At 37.4% G+C, this 27,406-nt stretch overlaps 1 protein-coding gene and 1 non-coding gene across 4 annotated transcripts in view; one reads left to right on the top strand and one right to left on the bottom strand.

Annotated features, from left to right (window-relative positions):
- Exoc6b (exocyst complex component 6B) overlaps positions 1-27,406 on the top strand; it is a 514,534-nt gene that overhangs the window by 274,033 nt on the left and 213,095 nt on the right. For all 3 annotated transcript variants that reach the window (XM_057789522.1, XM_057789516.1, XM_057789518.1), the window contains 4 exons: positions 329-438; positions 3,463-3,574; positions 14,481-14,615; positions 22,186-22,365. In XM_057789522.1, coding sequence (XP_057645505.1) covers positions 329-438; positions 3,463-3,574; positions 14,481-14,615; positions 22,186-22,365 — 537 coding nt within the window. The remainder of the gene's footprint in view (positions 1-328; positions 439-3,462; positions 3,575-14,480; positions 14,616-22,185; positions 22,366-27,406) is intronic.
- Positions 4,783-4,855, bottom strand: Trnak-cuu (transfer RNA lysine (anticodon CUU)). The gene has a single exon. It is a non-coding gene; the product is annotated as a tRNA-Lys (tRNA).

Raw genomic sequence — 27,406 nt, 5'->3', positions numbered from 1 at the left:
GAAGTCTTGCCTGCCTACTTGCCCTGAGGATTTGCCCCCAGCGCCAGACAGACTGAGCTGGATGGTGTTATGTGCCCAAAGAGCGAGGCATTTTCTTGATTAAGATTCTTTCTTCCACATTCACTTGTTTGTGTCAAATTGACATTAAAAACTAGTTCATACACTTGTCTTATTGTATTAGAAATCTCTTAGAGTTTTCTTTTAACATTTGATACTGTTAGATCTATACTTTACAAAGTAGGAAAAAGTTGGTTTTTTCATTTTAAGTAATTTTCAAGTGTCTTCAATGGATTTAGTGACTTTCTTTCATTAATTTTTACGTTTACAGCAGCCATTTCCCAAAAAGTTTCCTTTCTCTGAATTTGTGCCAAAAGTTTACAACCAGATTAAAGAATTTATCTACGCCTGCCTGAAGTTTTCAGAAGATCTTCATCTAAGGTATAACAGACGACACTGGGAATCAGTCCAGTGTTAAATTCATTACTTTCTCTAAAATATATACCATGTAAAATGTTTTCTATTTCTTTAGCTATGAGTTTGGAAGCCTTAGTATAGGCTTTTCACCGTAGGATACTGCTTTTTATAGTATGGTGAACAGGAATAACTTTTGAATGATGTAAAAAGATATGTTTTGCATTTTAAACAATACCAGTGAAAAATACTAGAAATTATCGTTTAACCTACTCTACCATTCTACTAGATAAAATTTTATAGTGAGAGTGGAGCAATAACACAGTCTTTGGAAACAGTATTATTGCTCTGCTAGTGTGTCTGACTTAACCACAGACTTCTTTGTTTCTTTGCTCATTTATTGCTTTAGTCTGTATATCTTTTGGCAAATATCTAGTTAGATGCTTTTTAGTAGTAAAGACATTAAGAAGCTCAAAGAAGGCCTTTATCTCCAAGGAGGATTTTACTTACCTGAGGACCTAAATGCTAATAGTAACTGCTACAGAAACTCAAGATAAGCACAGCAGCCACCCTGCTTAGACCAGTAGTCCCTGCAAAGGCTGAACACTACATCTGTACCTACACTTGGTAAATTGACGAAAAGAGTGAATGAACAGAACATATTTTTTGTCAAGCTTTTCTGAAAATAAGTGTAATTAGGAATTGGGTTGAGTCACTTTTTTTATTAGCTGTTCTACTAGTTTGGGTTGAACATAGGTCTTCTAGTATGCTAGACAAGTTCTCTACCAATGAGCAAGTCTCCAGCCTTTGTTTCTTTAAGATGCTAAGGCAAGATCTTGCTAAGTTGCTCAACACAACCTTGATTCTCATCTGTAGTCCACACAGGCCTTGAACTTGCTGTCTTCCTGCATCAGCCTCCTGGGTAGTGTAAAAAGCTCTGTTAATTATTGTTCTTAATGAAAAAAAAGCTTGGGGCTTGTATAATTTTCCCATCCACAACCAAGATGAATTTTATAGAGAAGCCTCCTTTTGAAATCAGATTACTTTTGAAAGGTAAATACCGAGACTTTTTTTCTCCGTGGCTTCCATCCTGTGGTTGTAGCTCCACAATACACCCTAGTGATTGGGTGACCTCACATCAGAGGTCAATCTCTAAGATCTTATTATGTATGTTTTTGACAGGAAATTATTTCAAATCAATTACAAAATGGCCTATTGTCACTTACTCTTTTGGGGAAAATATAATATTGGGATGTGTATAAATTATTTAGATATTTTTCTTCTTATTTGAATTCTAAGTTTTTGAATGAAACTGTTTACTGTTTTCTTAATGTTATATTAGAGTGTTTTTCTCCTCTTTTTTCTTTGTTTTTTTTTTTTTGAGAGTTGATCTGTGTTTTTAAGTTTTTTATCCAAAACTTTATATGATGAGGTTTACATTGACAATTCAAATGAAATATTTCCTCAACTTGAAGGAATTTTGTGCTTTCTTTCTAACGCTGTGCTGACATTTGCCTTTCAGGTTAGAATATATTTACTTTGTAAGTGGGATCAGAGATTATTTCTTCAGTTCAGAGCTGTCTCAGAATAGACTTAGTGTGTCAAGTGGGAAACATGGGAAACAGTACTCTCAAACAAAGGTCACCAAGTCAGAGAAGTGTTTGATGGAGATTTCTTATGCAGCTTTAAAAATAATTATTAATTTTTTGTATGAATATTTTCCCTTCCATCAGACAGACAATGGTAGAAATTATTACATATTATGAAAAGTTGTGTTATCCATAAATTCTGAGGCCATGCAGCTATTTTGAAAGTTCTTATCAGTAGCAGGGGCTTCTATAATAAAGTGATATTCCAACATTTAATTAAAAGTACAATACACACATAGATTTTATTTTTCTGAACACTGTGAAAGTAAATCTTTGTAAAGAATTTTTGGGGTGTTTTGTCTTTCTAACCTCAAAAAAAAAATAAAGAGTTTGGAGGCTCTGTTGTCTGGGTAAGTACTTCAATTGCTGTGTATCTCTGAGGTTACTCAGAGAAAAAGTATTTTAATAGAATATTGAAATTATCATTCCACCTTACCTCGGTCTCAACAGCTGTCATCAAGAAATCCAACAGCAAATGTTGGAGAGGTTATGGAGAAGAGGAACCCTTATTCATGGCTGGTGGGGTTATGAAAGTCAGTCTAGAGGTACCTCAAAAAATTAAGGATAAAATCACCCTGTGTTATTTATATCAAGAGAACTCCACATCCTACTACAGAGATATTTGTACATCCATGTGCATTGCTGCTCTATTCACTATAGCAAGGAAATAGAACCAGCCTAAAAGTCAACTAACACTTGAGTTAATAATAAAAATCTGGCACATATAAAATAGAATGCTGTTCACCCCTAAAGGAAAATAAAATCATTGAATTACAGGAAAATGGGTCTATTTACACTGTTTAAGTGAGGTCATTCAATCTCAGAAAAAAAAAATCTGTGTTTGTTTTCCTTCATATACAGATTCTAGCGTGTGATGTTACATTCATGTTTGTGTATTATAACTTATAAAAGGAGACTAAAAAAGGGTAGTTTTAAGTGATGAAGATGATGAACACAGTTAAAGAAGCTAATTATTTTTTTTAGTTTTAACTCTGTCATAGATGTGTGTGTGTGTGTGTATGTTTGTATGTATGTATGTATGTATGTGTGTGTTATGTGCATAATGTTATAACTGATGCTGGAAGTATAAAATCCAAAGTGAAGTTCCATGGCTTCAGAATGACTCTTTTATTTGAATCTGTGCACGTTAGCCTTCACTTCAAAAATTATTCAAATGTCAAGAAAGCAATCTAGGCAGAGTTTTGTAGATATTTGTTAATGTACTTGGAATACTTTCTGGCACACAGTACACATTAGCGGTTTACTCCTTCCTTTACCACTGCTGATGCTTCTGTTTCTACTAACCCAACTACAGCTGTTTCTACTGCAGGAACTGCTGCACTTGCTCATTTCCAAAATCTAGTCACCTAGGATGCAACTGGGTTTATCCTTTACATTTCAGCTCCACTGAAGTTGATGACATGATCCGTAAGTCCACAAACCTGTTACTGACCAGGACTCTGAGCAACGCTCTGCAGAATGTCATTAAGAGAAAGAACATTGGCCTTACTGAGGTAAAGTAGCTCTGAGTAAAGGTGACCATGCCAGATATCCTGTGCATGCACTTTGCCTACATCTATTATTGATGACAGGGATATTAGCACTTGGGTCTCTTGGTTAGACTTACTTGACTTTTATTGTTTTTGATGTCTTCTGGATATGATTGGTAATTGCTCTATCACCCTGTTACCTGTTGAACAAAAGCCTGGTGATTTGTGATTGAACCCTGAGAGAGAAAGTAATGGTTTACCACCTCTCCTTGTAAAGGGCAAAAGGTTCTTTCACTTGCTTGTGGTAAAGTATAAACTGAAGGTTTGACTTGCTGATATCTAGTCCTAAAACTAGAAAGTTATGAGATTTCCTTTCCTTTGGAAATTTAGGATTTTATGGTCACACTTACATTGCCATTCACTGAAGGTACTGTGCCCAACATGAGAGCTTAGGTTAGGGGAAATTTTTTCTTCAGGAGGGAAAGGCTGCAGGCCATCTGTTTCTTACAGATCCGGTACAGATTCAGTATCAGTTCCTCTAGAAATAATGAACATTTCTAACTGCATAGTGTCAAGAATGATGATGAAAATTCAGAAAATGGTTAACGATAATGCATGCATGTAAGTATGTATGTATGTATGCATGCATGCATGTATGTATGTATGTTATACTAACCAAAGCCAAAGACAACTGCAAACCAGATGAACACTGTCATGGAGACTTTCTTTCTTTATGTTGAGATAACGAACACCATCCTATATGACACTGGCTGTGATAGAACTATGTTACAACAGTTTTTAAAAGTTAGAAGTTCATGTAGTGATGGAGGAAGGTTATTTGTCAATAAACAAACTGCCTTGGCCGATTTGATAGGCCATCCCTTAGGTGGGTGGAGTAGACAGAATAGAATGCTGGGAGGAAGAGGAAGTGAGCTCAGATGCAGGGCAGCTCCTCTGAGAGACAGACGCCATGCTCTCCTCTCCAGAGGCAGACACGATGCAGCCAGCTGCCAGGTCAGACATGCTGAATCTTTCCCGGTAAGACTGGTGCTACACAGATTATTTGAGATGGGTTGATCGGGATATGAGAATTAGCCAGTAAGGGTTAGAGCTAAAGGGCCAAGCAGTGTTTAAAAGAATACAGTTTCCGTGTAATTATTTTGGGTATAAAGCTAGCCTTGCAGGAGCCGGGCAGGATGAAAAGCAGGCCCGCAGCTCCCTACTACAGATGGCGCCCAACGTGGGGCTCAAACCCACGACCCTGAGATTAAGAGTCTCATGCTCTACCGACTGAGCTAGCCGGGCGACCATGAGCTGGGGCGGCAGGAACACAGCCCACAACTCCTACTACAATGTAGCCATAATTAGGATCTTCTCCTTATTCTCCTGGACTTGTTTTCTATTGCTTGGGATAGAATTTTCATGGATTAACTTTCTGTATCTGAAAATGATGTAGATTTTTATTTCTTAACCAGAGAGCCTAGAAACAAGGAAAAGTGGAAGTAAACGTCAGAAACTCTTTCATTGTCATTGGATTGTATTTTTTTCCTTTCTGAATCTCAACTGGGAAAGAAAGTTTATACTTTGTCAGCTCTATCTTCATGATTATTCTTCTCCCAGAATCAACTAATTTAATTATTTTGTCCCAACAGAGGTAGAGATTTTATCATTCTGGTTAGAAATAGTTTGGTGTTACAGAATGCTCAAGTAAAAGAAAAGTGTTGAAAATAAATACTTTATCACCCTCCCCAGCATGTCAGGTCATTCAGAGTTTAAAACTCCATATAAGCTATACCTGTCAATCTGCCTTATTTTGCTTCAGGCTACACAATACTGCCTTTCTCTCTCTCTGTTCTCTCTGTTCTCTTTCCTCCTGGCCTTGCTGCTTCCATGGCCCCTTTTCTTCCACTTGTTTCATACTACCTTCTAGGAGCTAGAATTAGCTGTCTGAAACCTTGAATGGCACCTACTTGAGGTGCATCTTTTCATAAACCGCTTCTTCGAGGTCTGTAGAAAAAGCAGTTGATGACTATGTGTGTCTGCCTTTACACAGACTTACTGGCTTCCAGTGCTGCCCCTTTGTTCAGTAGTGTGTTCTTGGGAAATGACTGAGCTTTATGTTTAAATGGGTACAATGGCATCACTTTTCACTGGATTATTTGAACATTACCTGAACATGCTAAGTATTTAGAATGGTATTTGGACCATAGAGAATACCAGTACACACTGATTATTATTACTATATTTTTCTGGGCATACATGCAGTATCAGGCCTAGTATAGAATGTATTTTTTTTAAATTAGGAGAAACCAAAAGTTTAGAACAAGATTTCTATGTCAAATGTATCTATATCAAGATGTATTCTCAGAAACTGAGTACAGACTGTACCTGATTCTTTACTACTTATTTTTTGGAATGTATTCAATGTATTTTTGTATCCATATTGATGTCAATATCTATTTTGAGCTAAAAAACAATCAATGAACATGACTAATTTTAAGCTCCGTATCAGTAATTAGGTCAGCATAAGCTTTGAGGTAACATTTGAAAAGGATTTTCTTCTCAAAGAAACAGTGAAATAAGGTTTGTTCTTTGCTCTTTCTGAAACTGGAACCACTAGAATAAAAGTATGGTTCTGGCAGGCTTAGCAAGTGAGGCTCAGCTACACATACTCATTGCATCAGTCACAGGGACAAGTAATAGTGAAAAGCAGAGAAAGGAAATTGATTCAGTGTTCACATTGGAAAGAGGAGCAAATAGATCCAGTGCCCTCCAGGTTCATCTTCAGGACCCTGCCATGAGGGTTATGTATACCTAAGTAGTCCTGGTCAAGATATCGTTCTACTCCACATGGACCCACTATTGTCTGAGTTCCAGTCTTTCCTGCAAGAAGTCTGAAGTGGTCAGATTACATGAAGTTTCTTTGTAGGAGACAAGGAGACCAGCCCTTTCCTTCCCAAACACATAGTTACTGGGGGGAAGTTCTAGTGTTTTAAGTCCCATTATTTCAGTAGTCTGATAGCTATAGCAAGGTATGAGTGTATCCTTCAGACTATCTTCCTTTCGCAATGGGCACATTTTCACAGTAAATTAACTGAAAATACAGTAACTGGCAGAAATGACGATAATGTAAGGAAGTAGACCCAGAGGTGTGCTTTTAGGTCATAGCTAACATCTAGACTTAGAGTTGTGATTATATTAGCCCCCAGTAGACCTGAAGCAACAGCTGATGCTTTTATTTTGTTGTGATTTAGACAAATGATCAGAGCTGTGACCTGTTATGTCTCTCACACACCATATACCTCTCACCCCGTTCCCAAAAGCAGTGACAGGGCACATGTTAGTTACATTAAGATACTTTTAAGTCAAAAACTTGAATGAAACCTTGGAAGTTGGAATTAGGAGTCCATTTATTTTGGTAATTCCATTGTTTAGGTCCTGAAGATGCATAAATTGAATGGTGGCTAAAGCTTTTTGAGCCCTTCTGGGATGAGAATGAGACAAAGTCTCTTACAGTCCTAGGTTAATTCATTCTTGTGAATGAGACCAGTGTTTCATTGCTGTTTAGTTTTTTGTCTTCTTGCGGATTTAGCAGCTGGGAATCATTAAAAGTATGCAACTTCTCACCTTATTGCTTTGGCTCAATTTCTGGAAGTTTTGGGATGATAAATTTTCTGCTTCTGAAAACAAGATAAAAGCAGATCTAAGAGAAATAGATATATAAAATAATTTATAGTTGAGAACTAAAACCTGCTAGGTACATATTTACATCACTATTTAAGTGATGGCCACATTTCTTTTCTGCAGTTGTCCAGAATAGAATACCTGCTATAGTGCCTTAGGTCCCTTAGAGATTTAGAAGAAGAGCTGGTACAGTGATTCCCACAGGGCATTCTGTGCTGCAGCTCTCTGGCTGTGGTCCCCACAGGGCAAACTGTGCTGCAACTCTCTGACTGTGGTCCCCACAGGGCATTCTGTGCTGCAGCTCTCTGGCTGTGGTCCCCACAGGGCATTCTGTGCTGCAGCTCTCTGACTGTGGTCCCCACAGGGCATTCTGTGCTGCAGCTCCCTGACTATGGTCCCCACGGGGCATTCTGTGCTGAGGCTCTCTCACTTTACTTCATACCAACAAGGACAGATGGAAAAACTTTTTGTTTCTAATGGGATTTTGTTCATTTTCCTTGTGTGAAGTTTTGTTTGTTAGTTTGTTTTTTGAGACAGGGCCTGGCTATGCAGCCCAGGCTGAGCTCAAACTCAATTTTCGTGCTTCAGCCTCCTGATGGATTCTTAATAAAGTGACTTCTGTCCTTTATTTATTAGTTGCTGTTTACACTATAATTTTTTCTTTGCTTGGCTGTTCTCATAGGACTTTATATGAGAGATAATTAATATGCAGTCTGTTGGTAATTGCATGTCCTTGAAACAATGTCAAGGATAGTTTGAAATATGAGTTGGGTTTAATGGTACCGTGAAAGGTGCTCAGACTTTGATGATAGTCTGACCTCAGGACACTTCATTTCATCCTTCAGTGCAAAGTTAGCCTCTAAAGCCTCTCCTTTGCAAGCATTTCGGAAGCTGTCATTCAGGATTGGAGATCATCAGACCTTACTAACAGACAGTTCCCTCTGAAAATGACATGCATGTGTTATAATCCTGGAATGTTTTAATAGTCTATTCTGTGGCTGGCAGTGAAACATAAGGGGTGACTGACAGCCCGCTGATGCGATCCATAGTGATCTCTTGTGTTGACAGATCTTTTTAAAGTCGTGATAAATTACTACTGTACCCAGCATAGCCACCTCCTTTTTCTTTTTTTTTAAACTGCCAAAATCCTGCAAAACAGAATAATTTTCTCTTTGACTGCCACTGTTTTTTTTTTTAAATTTTTGTAGCATGACATGTTTCCTCTTATTATTAGAATTTCTTTTGATAGACAGAATGTGTTCCTTATAGGTAATGCTGATTTTAAAATGGAAATCTCTAATTCTCCAATTTAATTCCTTTCCATTTCTGATGCTTACATGAAGGCAACCTTGCCACTATCTGTACCTTTAATCCCTTTCCTCCTTTCTGGGGGACTGTTTTGAAACCTAGTAGTTTTTGGGGGAGGGGGTACCATCTTCTTCAGTGATGTAGCTACCAATAAGTTGTCCTTGCTCCAGTAAATTACCTTAACTGGGCAAGAAACTAATTAAACTCAGCAGGTCACACACAGACAGAAGACATGGAAGTAGGAGGGATCTAGTTACAGAAGGAGATAGTGAGGATTGAAGGGGTGAAATGCCTAAGATTTATTATATAATTGTGTGAAACTCAAACAATTTAAACTTTTAAAAAGAGTAATTTGATTTAGATGATCTAAGTGTGATTTTTGTCCTTTGAAAGAGAAACAGATTCAACAGACTGTAATGAATTGCTCATTTTTTTTTAATTTTTTTATTGAAAAAAAATTTTCCGTCTCCTCCCAGCCTCCCATTTCCCTCCCGCTCCTCCCGCCCCTCTCCCCCTCCCCCCACTCCTCTTCTCCCCCCTCTCCAGCCCCAAGAGCAGTCAGGGTTCCCTGCCCTGTGGAAAGTCCAAGGTCCTCCCCCCTCCATCCACGTCTAGGAAGGTGAACATCCAAACTGTCTAGGCTCCCACAAAGCCAGAACATGAAGTAGGATCAAAACCCAGTGCCATTGTCCTTGGCCTCTCGTCAGCTCTCATTGTCCGCCATGTTCAGAGAGTCCGGTTTTATCCCATGCCTTTTCAGTCACAGTCCAGCTGGCCTTGGTGAGCTCTCAATAGATCAGACCCACTGTCTCAGTGGGTGGGTGCACCCCTCGTGGTCCTGCCTTCCTTGCTCATGTTCTCCCTCCTTCTGCTCCTCATTAGGACCTTGGGAGCTCAGTCCATTGCTCCAATGTGGGCCTCTGTCTCTATCCCCATCCATCGCTAGATGAAGATTCTATGGTGTTATGCAAGATATTCATCAGTATGGCTATAGGATAGGGTCATTTCAGGTTCCCTATCCTCAGCTGCCCAAGGAAATAACTGGGGACATTGCCCTGGCACCTGGTAGCCACTCCAGGTTCAAGTCTCTTGCCAACCCTTAGGTGGCTCCCTTAACTAAGGTATGTGCTTCCCTGCTCACCTATCCAACCTTTGCTCATTTTAAGGGGTGTGCATTTCTTCCATAGTAATGCTGGATTTGGGGATAATTTATAAGAGACAGGACAGTAGCTTTATAACCAAAATGCCATCTCTGAATTATACTTTGATGATTGGCAAGAGTTTCCAGACAGATTTTTACTGCCTGGTGACTTCTGGGGAGTAATAGAAAAAGTTAGTCTTGGTGACAGTCATCTTTTCATATGAGAGAATCTCATAGCTGCATCTTGGTACCTCTTGTCCTTTGCTAGTGCCTCAGAAGTAGCTGCTTGCCTGAGTTTTTCAGGCAGTAGAAGTAAGTAGAAGGTTTTGTTCTTTTCATTACTAAAGAGTTATTGGTAGAAGCTAGCATACACGTCCTGAGAATAATGTACTATGTACTTTGGCCGAGGAATGGCTGTTACAAAGGAGGTGAGTGTGCACTTTCTGATTATAGATCCACTCATAGTTTGTTTTATATTCCACAACATCATTCAATGATCCCTCTTATGCAGTGGTATATTATGTATTTTGATAAATAAATCTTGCCTGAAGACCAGAGGCAAAGTTAAAGCCACTAGAGGTCAGACAATGGTGACACACACCTTAAATCCCAGGATTTGGGAGACAGAGGCAGATGAATCTCTGTGAGTTCAAGGCCATCATGGGCTACACAAGATCATCTCAGAAACACTTAGTGATGGTGGCTCACACCTTTAATCACATCCCTGGAGGTAATATGAAATGAGAGGAGAGAAAGGTTTAGGCTGCTTAGTTTGCAGTCACCCAGCCTTGGTAGAGGTAAGACTTCTCTAGTGGTTTGACTGCTTTGTTTTTCTGGTTTTCTAATTGAACACCAATATCTGTCTCTGGGTTTTTATTATTCATGCTATACTCTTACTTTTTAATTTTTAAGTAAGCATGAAAGAACTACCACCACAGGACACACCAAGGACCAAGTTCTCAGCACAAGGAGACTTGTTCGCCCCAGAGGGACAAAGGGCAGGGATTAAGAGTCCAAAATAGGAGGCAAAGGACAAGGGAAAAGAGAAAGGAACAAGATGCAGGGAAGGCTGTTTGCCCCAGAGGGACAAAGGATTTCCTCTGAATAGAGAGGAGACAGACTGGCACATAGGCAAATGATAATTTTCTTTCTTTTTTATTTTTTTTTATATATTTATTTTTAAAAAATTAAAACAAACTATCTTTTTTTCTATACATACCAATCTAAGTTCCCACTTCACTCCCCCACTCCTTTCTCATACTCTCCCACCCCACCCCCATTCAATCCTCAGAGAAGGCAAGGCACAGTACCCTGTGGAAGTTCCAAGGCCCTACCCACTATATCCAGGCCTAGCAAGGCATCCACCCAAAGAGAATAGATTCCCAAAAAGCCAGTACATGAAGTAGGGATAAATCCTGGTGCCACTGTCAGTGGCCCCTCAGTCTACCCCAGCCATGCAACTGTCAACCACACTCAGAGGGACTGGTTTAGTCCTATGCTTGGTCTTTCCCAGTCTGACTGGAGTTGGTGAGCTCCCACTAGCTTAGGTAGACTGTTTCAGTGGGTGTACCCATCATGGTCTTGACCTCTTTGCTCATATTCTCATTCCTCCCACTCTACAACTGGACCTCGGGAACTCAGTCCAGTGCTCTGATGCAGGTCTCTGCCTCTGTTTCCATTAGTTCCTGAATGAAGGTTCTGTAGTGATATTTAAGATATTCGCCAATCTGACCGCAGGGCAAATCAAGATTGGACCCCCCCCTCCTCTATTTCTTAGGGTCCTAGCTGGAGTCATCCTTGTAGATCCTGGGAATTTATCTAGAGCCAGGTTTCTTCTAACCGTATAATGGCTCCTTCAATCAAGATATCTCTTTCCTTGCTCTCATCTCTGTCCTTCCTCCATCTCGACTATCCCATTCCCTCAAGTTCTCCTCACCCCTCTCCTTCTACCCTCTTTCAACAACCTTAGCCATCAGGGAAATGCAAATCAAAACAATTCTGAGATACCATCTTACACCTGTCAGAATGGCTAAGATCAAAAACAGCAATGATAGCTTATGCTGGAGAGGATGTGGAGTAAGGAGAACACTCATCCATTGCTGGTGGGAATGCAAAGTTGTACAACCACTTTGGAAATCAGCTTTCTGGTTTCTCAGAAAATTAAGAATCAACCTACCTCCACCAGACTCAGCAATACCATTTGTGGGCATATACTCAAAAAATGCTCAATCATACTACTACAAAAGCAATTGTTCAACTGTGTTTATAGCAGCATTATTTGTAATAACCAGAACCTGGAAATAGCCTAGATGCCCCTCAACCAAAGAATGGATAAAGAAAATGTGGTACATTTACACATTAGAGTACTACTCAGTGGTTAAAAAAAAACGACATTTTGAATTTTGCATGCAAATGGATGAAATTAGAAAACACTATCCTGAGTGAGGTAACACAGACCCAAAAAGATGAATACGATATGAACTCATATGTGGATACTAGCTATAAGCAAAGGACATTGAACTTATAGTTCATGATCCTAGAGAAGCTAAGTAATAAAGTGAACCCAAAGAAAAACATATATAGATCCACCTGGAAATTGGAAACATACAAGATCACTTGACAAAATTGGAAACATGGGGGTGGTGGGAGAAGGGAGGGTGGAAGAGGAAGAAGAGGCAAATGACAATTTTTAAAGTGAAAAAGGGAAACCGTGCGCACGTTTGGATGAGTTGGTTTGTTTTGATTTGGGCATCTTAAATAGGTCAGCCAAATGGGGCTTTTGATTTCTGGACTTAAATATTTTGATAGTTGTATGTTGGTGGTCAACCTCAAGAGGAGGAAGTGGCCAAATAAGGGAATAGACCTAGGGTGCTAACTTTATCAATATAACCTAACAGTTTAGCCAGGCAGGCCACCAAACTCTATGGTACCACAACTTTCAAGGTGAGAGCACGTTTGTTAGCATAGAGGAGGAAGGGCAAGGTCTGCCAGAGCCATTTTTGCCATACTTGGGTCTACTTGAGCTCTTTAGAGCATATACAAAATAGTAGGTTTCATTAGACTAAAAGGCCCAAAGTCACCTAGTCCTCTATACTGACATTCCCCATCTGTCCCAGCCTTGCTACCACACATATTCTTATAAAAAATGTAAAATAAAATAGAGAAAGCTTCCCTCCTATAGACTATGAGGAATATAAATAGTTTCAAAGAAGTAGTAGGAAACTCCTGTCTTCCTCCCTTTCTCTTTCCTTCCTTTGCCTTGCCCTCCTTTGTCAGAGAGCATCTAAAAGCACGGAGCGTTCAGATCAGACATTCAGATCAATACTCACAAACAAGCCATACTCCAGGGCTACCATCCTACACTTCTGATAAAAGTCAGATGACCTGATTCAATATTAGTTCCACTCAAGGTCTGTGAAGAATTTTGATGGGGATTGCATTGAATCTATAGATTGCTTTTGGGAGAATTGCCATTTTTACTATGTTGATCCTCCCAATCCAAGAGCAAGGGAGATCCTTCCGTTTTCTGGTATCCTCTTTCAATTTCTTTCTTCAAAGACTTAAAGTTCTTGTCAAATAGATCTTTCACTTCCTTGGCTAGAGTTACCCCAAGATATTTTATGCTATTTGTGGCTATCATGAAAGGTGATGCTTCTCTGATTTCCCTCTCTGCATCCTTATCCTTAGTGTATAGGAGGGCAACTGATTTTTTGGAGTTGATCAGTTAACTTACATAATTGAAAAAGTTGCTTTCTTTTTATTTATATTGTAGTAACATGGGAATTATTATTATGCTCATTTAACCTGTGTCTCCAGGTTTTGAAAAGATGGTACACAAAAAAGTGTGAAATTCTTACTTATTTCTCTTCCTTCTCCATCTCTAGAGGAATGAAGATGACTTTTATTTAGTAGTACTTGTGATTGCAAGTGTGTGTGTGTGTGTGTGTGTGTGTGTGTGTGTGTGTGTGTGAATGCTGGGAACAGAACCAGGGCCTCATGATTTCAAACATGTACTCAACGACTATGCCCTATCTCTAGTTCAGAATGAGCGTCCTCATAGATCTGTTGTATGAGAAGAGGGAGATACTCCCAATAGCAAATACTGTAATGTTCAGAGTGACTGTCTGGCTTAGAAGTTATTCATACATTTTATCTGAGGAAACAGATTGAGAAGATTGGGAAAACTGTCAAGTTCAGAGATTTTGTCTTCTCTGCCTTTTGTGTTCATGTCCCTTCTCTTATGAACTAAGGTCGTTTGTTGGCTTCTCACAATGTAGTCTCACATGTGTGCTTTCCTTAGGCCTAATTTTGAAACTTGTGTTGTCTTTTCAGTTATGCTTATTGCTTTACTTGCTGTTTATTTCTTTGATTCATTTGGCAATTATATTTCTTTTGTAGGGCCTAGGACTAGCAGCTTTTATCTTAGTTTAACCTTAAAAAAATAAATAAAAGAACATATTTGCGCCAGGCGATGGTGGCGCACGCCTTTAATCCCAGCACTTGGGAGGCAGAGGCAGGCGGATCTCTGTGAGTTCGAGACCAGCCTGGTCTACAGAGCTAGTTCCAGGACAGGCTCCAAAGCCACAGAGAAACCCTGTCTCGAAAAACCAAAAAAAAAAAAAAAAAAAAAAAGAACATATTTTCTACATAGTGACAAGTGTTGCTTTAAATGGGGAAATTGGAGATGCTCCAGGAGGTTGGCATGTTTTCTTGGAGTACTCTTCCTGTAAGGTGGTCTGTGGAGCACCCTGCTGATGTCTCAGGTGAGTTAGCATTGCATGTGCTTTTGTTTTCTAGCTTGTTCAGATTATCATCAACACAACACACTTGGAGAAGTCCTGTAAATACTTGGAGGAATTCATCACCAATATCACTAATGTTCTTCCAGAGACGGTTCACACCACCAAACTCTATGGTACCACAACTTTCAAGGTGAGAGCACGTTTGTTAGCATAGAGGGAATTGTCATGAGCACACTCCATGGACATAGTCTGGACCATTTCATATGTGGCTTCATTTCCTCAAGATGATTTACGACATGTTTTAACAATAAGGGAGATTTTGGGTTGCTCTCTATTTTTTTCTGGAAAACAAATTTAGATGCCAGGGTGTTGTGTGTGTGTCTGTCCAAAATAACCACAAAATTTCAACTACATCATCTAGATAGTGTGGTTATAGCTGACACAATATCAATTGTAAATTCTGTATTTGGTAACTCTCTCCTTTCCATGTCTAACTTTTTAAATCTTAATTTTTAGTGACAAGTCCTTACTCCAAATAGTTAGCCATTTTCTAATTATTTTCCAAGTCCACGGCATTAGTTTTCACTGACCTTAGATCAGAGAAAATGACACCTTTGTAGAACAAAAGAAAGATTAATGGTAGGTGAATTTCTGGAGCATAAACACCTTCTCTTAGAAGAAATCTATGAGTCTTAATAAAATGTTGTACATTGCCATGTGAAACTTTTCATAGATTTTAGTCAGAAAAATGTTACAGTATTAAACATTAGAAATACTGAGTTTGATATAAAGATGAACCTGAGTGGAGACCAGGCCTGTTATATAGCTTTGGCTGGGCTAGATTTCTGTGTAGACCAGGCTGTCTTTGAACTCACAGAGATCTGCTTGTCTTTCCTCCTGAGTAGCTGGGGTTAAAGGTTGGTAGCATTATACTCAGCATGGTTTGAGTTTTTTTGGTTTCATGATTGTTGTAGTTTTAAAACATGTTGTCTAACATTAAAAAAAAATCCCCAAATGGTGACAATTAGATAAATAAGTAAAGAGATTTAACCATGATCCATGTCTCCTGTTGTTTCCCTTTTTCTATCCTTTTATCCTTTCTCTGTTTGTGGGTACGATTTCTCAAAAGTTGCTGCCAAAGAAGAAATCAGAGTTAATCCATTTAGTGATTACAATCTCTGAAAGGGGGACTTTTGGAAGAATTTAACTGTTCATCATTGTTAGAAATATGTGCAGTGTTGAACATGACCCAGTTCTTCCGTCTCTGTGATAGCTGCCAAACTGAGTGAAGTGTTTACCAGATGACCCTGGCATTCTTCATATTACCAGTAAGATTACATAAGATAAATTCATTACCAATAATCCTAAATTCATGCCGTCCCTTTCATATTGCTTAGCAATGTCTGATTACAACAGCCATGATGTCCATGGGCAGTTGGTCGTCACTGCGAATCTCTAAAACATCCTCCCAGAATTTAGATCATTTCTATATTACTTGCAACATTTTTGACAATGTAAATGGTAATGTCACATATATTGTTTAGGAAATGATGGCACTATAATAACTATGCACAAGTTCAGTCCAAGCTCTGTTTTTTATCTTGAATATTTTCAATCTGCTATTGATTAAATTCAGAGATGAGAAAACTACAGACACAGAGCACTGATCACACATTGATATTGATGCCTCTTTAGAGAAGACTTATATAATAAGGAGGCCCTCAGAATGGCACAAAAATGTGATAAGTGCTCTGAGAGCTTCAGAGGTTTTACCCAGGCATATTAGTGGGAGCCTAAATGATTCTTACATAGTAGTAGCATTCTTATAGTATGGAAAGAGACTTTATTGTAAAATGTTTCTGTGTGCTTCACTATAAAAGCTAAAACTTTTCTTCAAAGAAAATGTAGGAGTAACTATCATTCAATGTTAGGCAGAGAATAAGGTGTTACTGAGTTACACATGAGACTCAGTGGACTGTCTTCCAGGTGGAGAATATGCTGGCTCTACTCATGCTCTTCTCAGGCTGTCTCATTTGTAAAATTTCAATGACTTTTCAAATTATGTTTTGAAATCTGGCTAAAGGATTCTTGATACTGTGTTATTTTGGATTTTAGAAAGGAAGTTTTCATTTGTTTTTGAGATAGAGTTTTACATGCTAGCCCAGGTTATCCTAGAACTCACTGTTTAGTCCACCTTCTTAATGTTGGGAGTACGTATGTGAGCCCCCACTCCTAGCATGCCTAGTGTTTAGAATGTTGAGGGGAATGAAGAGCAGGTAGGAAGTTGTGGAGGCTGAGCAACCAGTTAAACACTGAGCAGAGGAGTAGTGCAGGGGACATTAAAGGTCATACTTGCAGCGCTTTTATGAGAAACATCGATTGCTCAAAGCATGCTGAAAGCTTACTTTTACCAGGGCTGTTTCAGATGAGCCAACCCAGAATTCAATGTAAACATGGCAGCTAGGAAAGCTCCATGTTGTGTGTTTGCCTAAGCTACTGTTTCCTGAAACCTTTCCCTTGCAGATGGAAATCTTTATGCTGGAAAAGAGGCAGACACACTCAGAAGGTCTGCAAGGTGTTTTCTGACAGAGCTCCCTCTTGTTTCTTCTGCCATGAGTGACATAATCCAGCTGGCATACTTGACTTTTCCCACTCAGAAGGTTCTCCTGTCTGTTTTAAAACAGAGACCAAAGCTATTTCCTAATTAGCTTTATCATAAGTCCTGTTTATATACTTATTGTGTGACAATCTGATAGGAGAGAATTTTGTAGGAGAGAAAAAGTCTGTTGACTTAGAGCTTCTTTGAGGCACAGGGAACATAGACATTGTTATCTTTTGGAAAGAGCTGTAGAGAGTACTAGAATAAATACATTTGATACCTTCAGTCTGTTGTCTATCCAACAGGTTTAATAAAGCATCTGGTGTGCTTCTGGTAGTCTTACTGGCCTGAACAATGTAAATGTTGCTTTATTTTATGGAACTTACATTCTAATGAACTGATAGCTGATAAGTAGATTTAGCTAATGGCATGAACTAGGGGCTGGGATGGTGGTGATGACCCGACATCATGTTCAAATCCAGAATCATTTAGATTTCAATAGATGTGCATTTTCATTAAAGGGAATAGTAAGGCAGTGGATTCTAGCCTATTCGGGGATGGTAAGTGGTCTATTTACCAGCAATCACTGATGGAAGTATGAAGAGTCCCTGTGGTAACAGGCTATTTGCTTTCTAGCCCTTCAGGACATAATAAATACTGTAGTTTTTGTTCTGAAGTTAGATGTGAAGTTTCTACATTGGGACTATGGTATGGTGATCTGATTTCTCTTTTAATGTAATAATGGTTGTCATGTCATTGTAAATTAAGTGTGGAAGATGGTTCAAGTTGTATGTCATTGAAATAGTGCAGATAAACAGTAGTGCTCAGGTGGAGTGGTAGAGCTAGAAGTGGAGAATGTTTTGAAGACAGAAATGGCAAGTTTTTTGTAACTTTTTTTAGTAAATTTTTTAGTAAAAATTCTTAGATAATTCCAAGGTTTTTGAATTGAGTGAAGCGTTGAATGATAGTAATAATTCACTGAGAAAGGAAGCATTATTTTCCAATTTTAAATGTAATTATTATATTATTTCCCCTTCTCTTTCCTCCTTTTTATCTCTTCATGTGCACCCCCCCATTAATGGCCTTCTCTTTTTTAGTCATTGTTGTTGCACATATAAATGTTTAGATATGTGTATATGTACGGCTCAATACATATACATAGGATAAGAATTTGTGGGGAAGAAACTGCCTGCTCCACAACATGGCCAGAAAGAAAAAAAAAATGATGCAGGAGGGAGTCAGAGTCCTCATACCCTCTTTATGCACCTAGTGACCTCATTTCTTCCCAGTAATCCCCAACTACTAAAGGGTCTACATTTTCCTGATAGTCCTAAGTTCACTGGTGAATTCTGTAAAAAATTAAGGATGATACTATACCCATTTTCTATAATGTATTTCTAGAAAATTGTAGCATAGAATCCTACCAGCATCATTTTATGAGGTCTGCTTACCCTAATATCAAACTCACACATAAGATAGGAAAGTTTCATGAGGGTCACAAACATGAACAAAATTCCTTATAAAGTAGAAGTGCATTGTAGCCAAGTGCCACTCATTTTAGGTCTGCAAATGTGCATCAGCATTCAGCCATTAGTCAATGGAAGTCATCATGTCAAGCCAACTTAAAAAAAAAAAAAAGCTGTATTGTGGGAGAATTGTCTGTATTCTGTCAATCATGTTATAAATAAATGCTGGTTGGCCAGACAGGAAATATAGGTGGGAAAATCAGACAGGAAGTAGAAATGATGTAATGAGAACAGGAGAATTCTGGGAAGGAGGAAGTTGATTCCTCCCACTCCTGCCCAGACCACCGAAGCAGCAGGATGTGAGCTGCCCCACTGAAAAAAGGTACAGAGCCACATGACTAACATAGATCAAAAAAAAAAAAAAAAGGGTTAATCAAGATGTAAGAGTTAGCCAGTGAGAGAGAGGCTAGAGCTAATGGGCCAATCAGCTTAAAATTTATGGAGACCTATGTGTGATTTTCTTTGGGGCTAAACAGTTGTGGGGTAAAGGGCGGGACAGAAACCCAACAACAAGCAGACCCCCATTCATGTTACAGTGTATATCAGTAGGTGAAGAAAAATACTTATTTATGCTAAATTCTCAACAAACAGGAATCAAGACTGGGGTTGGGACACTTCCTCTGCCTTAAAAAAATACCCATAAATCCTGCACAGATAGTGTCATATTTAATGATGAGAGGCCAGATGTTTTCCTGCTAAGAACATGAACAAGGAAACAGAGTTGCCCTCTTTTACCAATCCTCTGCAGCATCTAACAACACATGACAAGGAAAGCTGTGTGGAGAGGGAAGAAAGAAATAAAACTCTTTGTTTGTAAATAATAGGAGTGACTGTAGAAAATCCTAATGAAGTAATGGACTAATGAAAAGAACTGGTTATATTAAGGTTCGGGTTACATGTTAGCATAAAAGTCAGTCTTTCCTTCCTATTAGTAGTAACCAACTAGAGTTTGAAGTTTGACAAAACAACAGCTACAAATTCTATATTACTTTTATTAATATTTTTAATATTATATTTATTAACCAGAAGTAAAACAAATTACTTATTCTGGCAAATGCAATTCCTATATGATGAAAATTTAAAAACTCTGATGAAAGAAACCAAAGATCTAACTATTTTTCATGTTTATGAGTGGGAGGACATTGTTATCAGTCTTGGTTTTTCCTGACCACGTACCTGTTTACGACATCCTCTTTCAACATTTCAGCAAATTTTTTTGTGGATCTTTAAAGTAAATTTGGAAAGGTAAAACACACAGAATGGCCAACAGTTTTAAAAAGTACAGTTAGAGGATTGAGTACTTGAGTTCATGTCTTGCTATAAATGAAGATACAGAAATGAGATGGTATAACATTGGCAAGAAAATGGTCCAATAGATGAATAAAGTGAACTACCCTCCCTAAAAACTAGGCATATGCATTGGTTTTCAACTCATCTTTTAGAAAGAGTAAAGGCTGTAATAGATAATGGAGTGGAATTTTACTTTTCAACCAAAGATGCTGGGCATCTGTGAAAACAGCGAAACCTACAAGAATTCCAGATGCACACCTTACATCTATCTAACATTAACTGAAAACATAAACTCTAAATAAAATATACAATACTACAACCCTTTGCAGATAACTTAAGAAGAAATGTAAATGACCCTGAATTTGGCATTTTTTTTTTCACAGTACAGAGGTAAAGTTTAACTACTTAGGAAGATCTTAAAAAATTAAAAGTAACAATTTTTTATTATATGGTAATCCTGTTACATGTTCTTGCAGTGCTGGTCATGATAATCAAGATAGGGAGTCGGCCTACCATCAGTCAGTGGATACATGGAAAGGGAAATGTGGTATAGAAACACAAGTGAATCCTGTATATTGGCTTATGAAATAAAGAATTTTTGGTCATTTTTAGCATCTTGAATAATCCTAGGAGACATTATGTTAAGTGAAATAACCATAGTAAGACAAATATTGATGATCTTACTTCCATATTGAATCTAAAAAATTGAACTCACATAAGTAGAGCAGAGCATGGTCACCGAAGACATTGATAGTGGTTAGGCCCTTTTGGTCAAAGAACCCAACATTTTTGAAGCAGTTCAAGAGCTCATTCTTCAGCAGATAATTAAAATTAATAAGTGTATTGTATCTTGAAAATTTCTGATAGACTCTTTTTAAAATTTTTTCTCCACAAAAATAACAAATATTTGAGGTAATGCATGCCATTCTGAGCTTGATTTGTATATGCTAATTATCTCATTATGTTATTGTATACATTATGTCATTTACAATATCTGTACATTCAAAATACCTTGTTGAACATGGCAAATATCTATGATTTTGTCAGTTAATAAATTTTAAAGCATCATGTAAATAAATACTGTCTTTAGCTGTATAATGTCAAAATCATGCAAAATTTAAGAAAGATAAAATATAGAGAAGAATAAGTTAAAGACAGATTTAGCAATTAGAGGTTGCAGAACTGTTTCTGACTATGAAAGAAAGATTCCAGTTATTCCTTTTAGATTTTTGCCTTGGTCTAAAAAGAATAAGCGTATGGAAAATCCCGAGTCCGGACCTCAGTCCTATGCTGCATTATTTCTGGAGGTCCAAGGTGACCATGAAGCAATCAGATACATGGGCCATGAGGTGGGATGCATTTGGAGTAGATCTGTGTTGAAGATAGAATTGGAAACCATAGAAAATAATTGAATCACTCAGAGAAATTGAGAAGATTTGAGACTAGAGTGAATACAATCCATGGATGAGCCATACAGTGAAGGTCATGGGAGGTGTTAGGTAGAGCTTTACTAGAAATCAAGCAAGCTCAGACTGGAAGATGAATATCAGATGTGGTAACAAGTTGCTCATGCATTTTTCATATTATAATCCTTACTTTTCTGTTTATATTGCATATTCATTTATCCTGATAATACCTTTCCTAGAAAAATAAGTTCAAAATACTTATTAGAGAATTTAATAAGGTAGTGTATGACATGAATACAGGGTAACACAAAGTTATGTGATCTAGGAGCTCTTGGATGCTGTTTCAGCATCCTTTTTAGGACTCTGCTGTATAGAACAGGATCTTATGGAATATGTGTATCAGTCCTTGAAAGAGCCTTATGATAAAGAAAGCTCAGAGTTCTGACAGTAACCAGTGAAAGTAATGTATAGGTATATTTATAGCATACATTTATAGCATAAATATATTTACAAGCAGCTGAAGGAACCAGGGGATGCAGGAAATTTGGAAATAAAGGAGCATTTTTTTGGAGTCACACAAAGAGTCAAAATGGAACCTGTTTCTGAGAGTAAATTTACCTTTTGACATAAATGAGAAAATAAAAGGAAATAGATTCCAGGGGATGTTTGTAAATACATTTTCCTTATTTAGTGAAGAAAACGATAACTTTTCTTATAGATCACTTAACCCTTCCCTCAGAAAGAGGGAGGGAGACAGTGGGTACATGTAAAATCTGATTAGAAAAGGTTCCTTTGGGTTGTTGCTGGAAGCTGATATGATTCGACACTCCAAGCTCTGTTACTAGGTGGGTATAGACATATGGTGGTTACATCACATACATGTTTGCCTTTTTTATCCTGGGCATCTGAATGTGTTTACATTTAAATATTATTTCCCAGGATGCTAGACATGCGGCTGAAGAAGAGATATATACAAATTTAAATCAGAAGATTGACCAGTTTCTGCAGCTGGCTGACTACGACTGGATGGCTGGAGAGTTAGAAAGCAAAGCTAGTGATTACCTAGTTGACCTCATTGCCTTCCTCCGGAGCACATTTGCTGTGTTCACACACCTTCCTGTAAGTGACCATCCCTTCTAGTTCCTTTAAACTAGCTTTGAGAAAGGTCTTTACTTCTCATTTAAGCTGCCAGGGGCCTCTTTAATATCTACGAACTCCTAGTAGATACATAAATTCGTAAAGTAGTTTTCAGGCCTCCTATATACTTTGTTTTTAAAGACTTTTGCATTTTGTCTATGATGTCAGGTCTTCCAACTAAGTACAAAGTCATTAGTATAGGACATGGCAAATACCTTGTACAGAATATCAAAGAAACTTGCTAGTTAACATTTAAAGTCTGTTTCTTTTAATTTTAGGACATCCTTTGATTTTTTTTTTATGATTTGAAACTCTTTGTTGAACCTCTTATCTCTTTATCTGGTTTGTAGTTGTTTTCTGGTCACAATCATTTAAAGTTGCATTTATTAGCTTATTATTTATGTACATATTGATGGGTTTGATTTTTTTAGTGATAGGTTCATGATTCCTCCTAGTATTTTTTGTTTGCTCTTAGACATTGCCTTCTTCAGGTAGATATTTAGAAAGAGTGTTAGAAGTCGTTTGATGCACAATTAAAAATATTTTTTTTAAAAAACAAATGAAAACCAAAAAATCAATTTGTAAGGTGTTGGTGTCTGTGTACCACTCACTTGCCTTTTAGCTTTTCCTATACTCTTTGAGTGTTTGTGTACACCTCAAATTTATATGTTGGACCTAGTTACCCCTGGAATAGCAGGCTTACCCTTACCAGACATGAAGTATGTTATCATCTGAACCTTAAACTTCCCAGGTTCCAGTATGGGAGAAATAAAGTTTTGTTGTTTATGAGCTGTCAATATTTTTGTTGTTTATAAACTGCCTGGTCTGCCATGTTTTGTTACTGCAACAGGAATATATTTAAAAACAGCCCACCTGATATTCTTATATATTTGTCTTCAGCTGAGTCCCTATGTCTGAGTTACTGTAAAACTTTGGATAATCTCACTCTACCTTTCAGAGGTTTTGGCATAAACCTTTATTTTCCTGAGTCGTTAAGGTTTAGAATTCAGCAAATGTCGTAATGGAAAATTTGGTTCTCAGATCTCTAATTTTAGCACCCTAGTCCTTTGAAAGTAAGAAAAATTGTTTTAAATCTGTAATAACTATTCTCTTCCTTGGACCCTGGGACCTAATTCTGTTTTTTTGTTTATTGCCTGTGCTGGAGTTTGGCCAGTGCTGCTAAGGACAGCTGATGATCCTCAGATCACATTAAAAATGGTTTGCCTTTTCTGTAGTTTTATTCTTTTTAGTACTCCATGCTCATAGCACTAGACCTGGCTGTCCTGGAATGAGCTCTGTAGACCAGGCTGGCCTTGAACTCATGGAGATCTGCTTGCCTCTGCCTCCCGATATCTGGGATTAAGGGAGTGCCCCACTACTGCCAAGTATCCCAATTACTGGAATTAAAAGCGTGCCCCAATACCGTGGAGTATGAATTGTGATGTCTTTAAAGAAAAGAATTGTTTTTCTTTGGGTTCACCTTCTTATTTAACTTCTCTAGGATCATGAATTATAGGCTCAATGTCCTTTATTTATGGCTAGAAACCAATTATGAGTGAGTACATCCCATGTTCCTCTTTTTGGGTCTGGCTTACCTCACTCAGGATAGTGTTTTCTATTTCTGTCCATTTGTATGCAAAATTTAAGAAGTCATTTTTTTTACTGCTGAGTAGTACTCTAATATGTATATATTCCATACTTTCTTCATCCATTCTTCCATTGAAGGGCATCTAGGTTGTTTCCAGGTTCTGGCTATTACAAACAATGCTGCTATGAACATAGTTGAGCATATACTTTTGTTGTATGATAGGGCATCTCTTGGGTTTGAGTAACTAGTTACTCAACTGATCCCAATGTCTTACTTATAATACAATGTTGTTTGGAGATCACTGAGAAAAATAAAGTAAAAAACCTCAGAATTGAATTAAAGATTTCATTTTCTTAGACCCATTTGCTTACAAATGCATCATCCTCTGGTTTTGCAAATAAAATGTTACTGGGATACAACCTCAAAAAAGAAAAGAAAAGAATTGTCTGATTTTTTTTTTACTTCTAGTTGTGCTTAGGAAAATTGGCTTACAGAAAATTGTACTATTTTATCTCACTTCACCGTAATAACAAAAAAGGACAAATCTAACACAAAATATTTTAAAAATTCACTGGAGCTGGAGAAAACAGCTCAGTTATCAAGAGTGCTTGCTGCTCTTGCAGAGGACCTGGGTTTGGTTGCCAGTACATACATGGTGGTTTACAACCATCTGTGCCAGCTTCTTGCCCCTGGGTACCAGGCACATGCACAGTACAGTTATATACATATAGGCCATACATATAATAAAAATCAGCAAATCTTTAAAAAATACAAAATAAGCTTACAATTATGGGTAAAAATAAATTAAAATTGAATGTCTATTCTAGATGTTGTGAGACAGTAATATAAAAACTATTATCTAGGATTTATTATAGAAATACAAGAATGGTTCTAGATACTAAAAGTCTTTTAATATTTGACTTTCCCAGGTAATATGTAAATGAGAGAAAGTATCTTGGTATATAGTTATAACTTATAAAGTTACAAGGACGTTGTATAATATCCAATGTTTATTCTTGACATAAAAACAAAATTCACTAAAATATAAGTAGACTAATTCTTTAATAATTGGAACTTCAACAGGTATTATAAATTTAACAAGGTTATACTAAACACATGAATTTACATTAGTGTCATCAGAAGGTTAAAAATTCTTATCACCAATGTTTTAAAAGTTTCCTTAAATAGATAAGATTTTCTAAGAAAAAATTATAATTGTAGTAGCCAGATGTGTGCCTCAGGATATTTTTACTGCTATAACATATCTAAATAAATTGAAAAGAGTAGAATTTTCTTTGTGTATCCTTAATAAGTAATTAGTAGAAATCATAGAGTTACATACAAGTGTACTTGGGGATACTTTGTGGTGCAGAGTTTTCCAAGTCTCATCAAATTATCACAAGCACCAGGCAAATTTCATAAGGAAATATGTCAGTTAAATAATTCTAAAATTGACAGTAAAGTGAAATTAGACACTATTGAAAATATAATCGTGGTCTTTACCTATTAGATATGAAATGCTATAGAACAAAATAAGGAATATTCTTTCAAACTAGAATAGACTGACATTAAAGGAGTAGAATGCAAAAATCTGTAAGTATTTCAGGATCTGTGAAAGAAGTGCTATCTCAATTAAAAAAAAAGGCCTTCAATAAAATTGGTACTACTCTTGGCCAATTTGGTTGAAGATGTAAGTAAGTTCTTGCTTTCTATATGACAGTGAATTCTACTCTGAATAAATATTTGAGTTTCTCCTAGGAAAATGTTTGGGAAACAAGATACTGGTGCATTTTGTGTAGTCTGAAAATATGTCAGTGCTCTAAAGTTGACCCCAATGCTTGGAGTCATCAGATGAAAGACTGATAGCTTCCTTGCTTGCTGCTTAAAAGAGAGTGAAATGGAATACATGCTCATCATAAATAGCAATTGCAATGTGTGCTTTTAATAGAGCCTGTCATACAATAAAATTTACAGCTGATAGAGAGCTTTTCAACCATCATACTCAGAAATTAGAAAATACCAGCAACCACATGGTGGCTCACAACATCTGTAATGAGATTTGGCGCCCTCTTCTGGCCTGCAGGCACATATGGAGGCAGAATGTTGTGTACATAATAAATAAATTAAAATCTTTAACGAAAAAAAGAAATTAGAAAATATTATAAATATTCTATATAGTTTGAGCTGAATTTTAGTGTGCATCTTTGCATATTAATCACGTTCTGTATAGTAAATGTATAGAATTTATACTTCCAGGTTTAATTATACTTTTCCATGTGTAACTTTTGTGTTTTCCTTTGGTTTTCTTCCTGGTTTTTATTTTTATTTTATTTTTCCTCTTTGAAGCATTTGATCTCTTTTTAATCCTAGTGGAGTGAGTGGGTAGGTGATACTTAGAATTATATTCGTCTCTAGAATTTCTAAGTCTATAATTTTATGTATATTTAAAGCAATATTTTATCAAAGAACTATTTTTCAACTGGATTTTATTTTATTTATTTGGAGAAAATGAAGAATAGTATTTTGTCTCTGTGGTTTCTCTGTCTTTGAGTGACAATCATGTGAGTAGATCTTACAGGACCATAAGGAGGAAGCACAGAGTCAAAGGTCTGTGTAGAAGGTTAGGGCTGGCTATGCTGTATCAGTGCTTTTTACACTCATTTCCCTGCATCTGAAAAGCACTTCTCTCCTGTGCTCCTGGCCATGCGCTGCGTGATGCAGTGAGCCTTGAACCAGCATCAGTTCCCAGAGCTTCTCACCATGCTTCAATTAGTTTATTGAACTTTTAGGCCATTGTTTAACTCAAAGTGCATTATTTTGTCACTAGATACCAAGTCTTGCACGAAAAGACCTTTTCACACCTCTTTACCAACTCACAACTATATCTGAGGCACACTAAACTATGTTGAACAGAGCCATAATTTAAATGACTTTTCTCTGTGGGATTCCCTGGATTTCTATTTAATATTAGTACATAAAGTTTTGGTCATTATGGCCCAAACATTTTCCAACAGGGAAAATAAATTATAGTAATGTCACTATAACATAGGAACTCAGTCAGTGGAGATTTTCTGTGTGTGTGTGGGTGTGCGCGCGCGCGTGTGCATGCGTGCATATGTGTGTGTTACTTGTTAGTGAGTTACTTATTTCTAACTGCTGTAACTCCTTATCTAACAAATTATGTGAAAGTCTCTCATCTGGCAATAATGATTATCTAAGTGGACCCACTTCCTGTGACCCTCTGTGAACAAAATATGGAAAGTTCCAGGATACTCATGAGACAAACAGGCACAGCCTTTAGGATATAATAATATTTTTCTTCATATTAATTACATGGGTAGACCCAATGTCCAACAAATTTTCTTTTCTTTAATGGGGATAAATAACAGATTTGCTAATGATATCTCTGCCTATCAAGAAATTGGTTTATGTTTC

Source organism: Chionomys nivalis, chromosome 1 (assembly GCF_950005125.1).
Source record: "Chionomys nivalis chromosome 1, mChiNiv1.1, whole genome shotgun sequence".
NCBI lineage: Eukaryota > Metazoa > Chordata > Mammalia > Rodentia > Cricetidae > Chionomys > Chionomys nivalis.
This window is presented reverse-complemented; position numbering and strand designations above follow the sequence as displayed.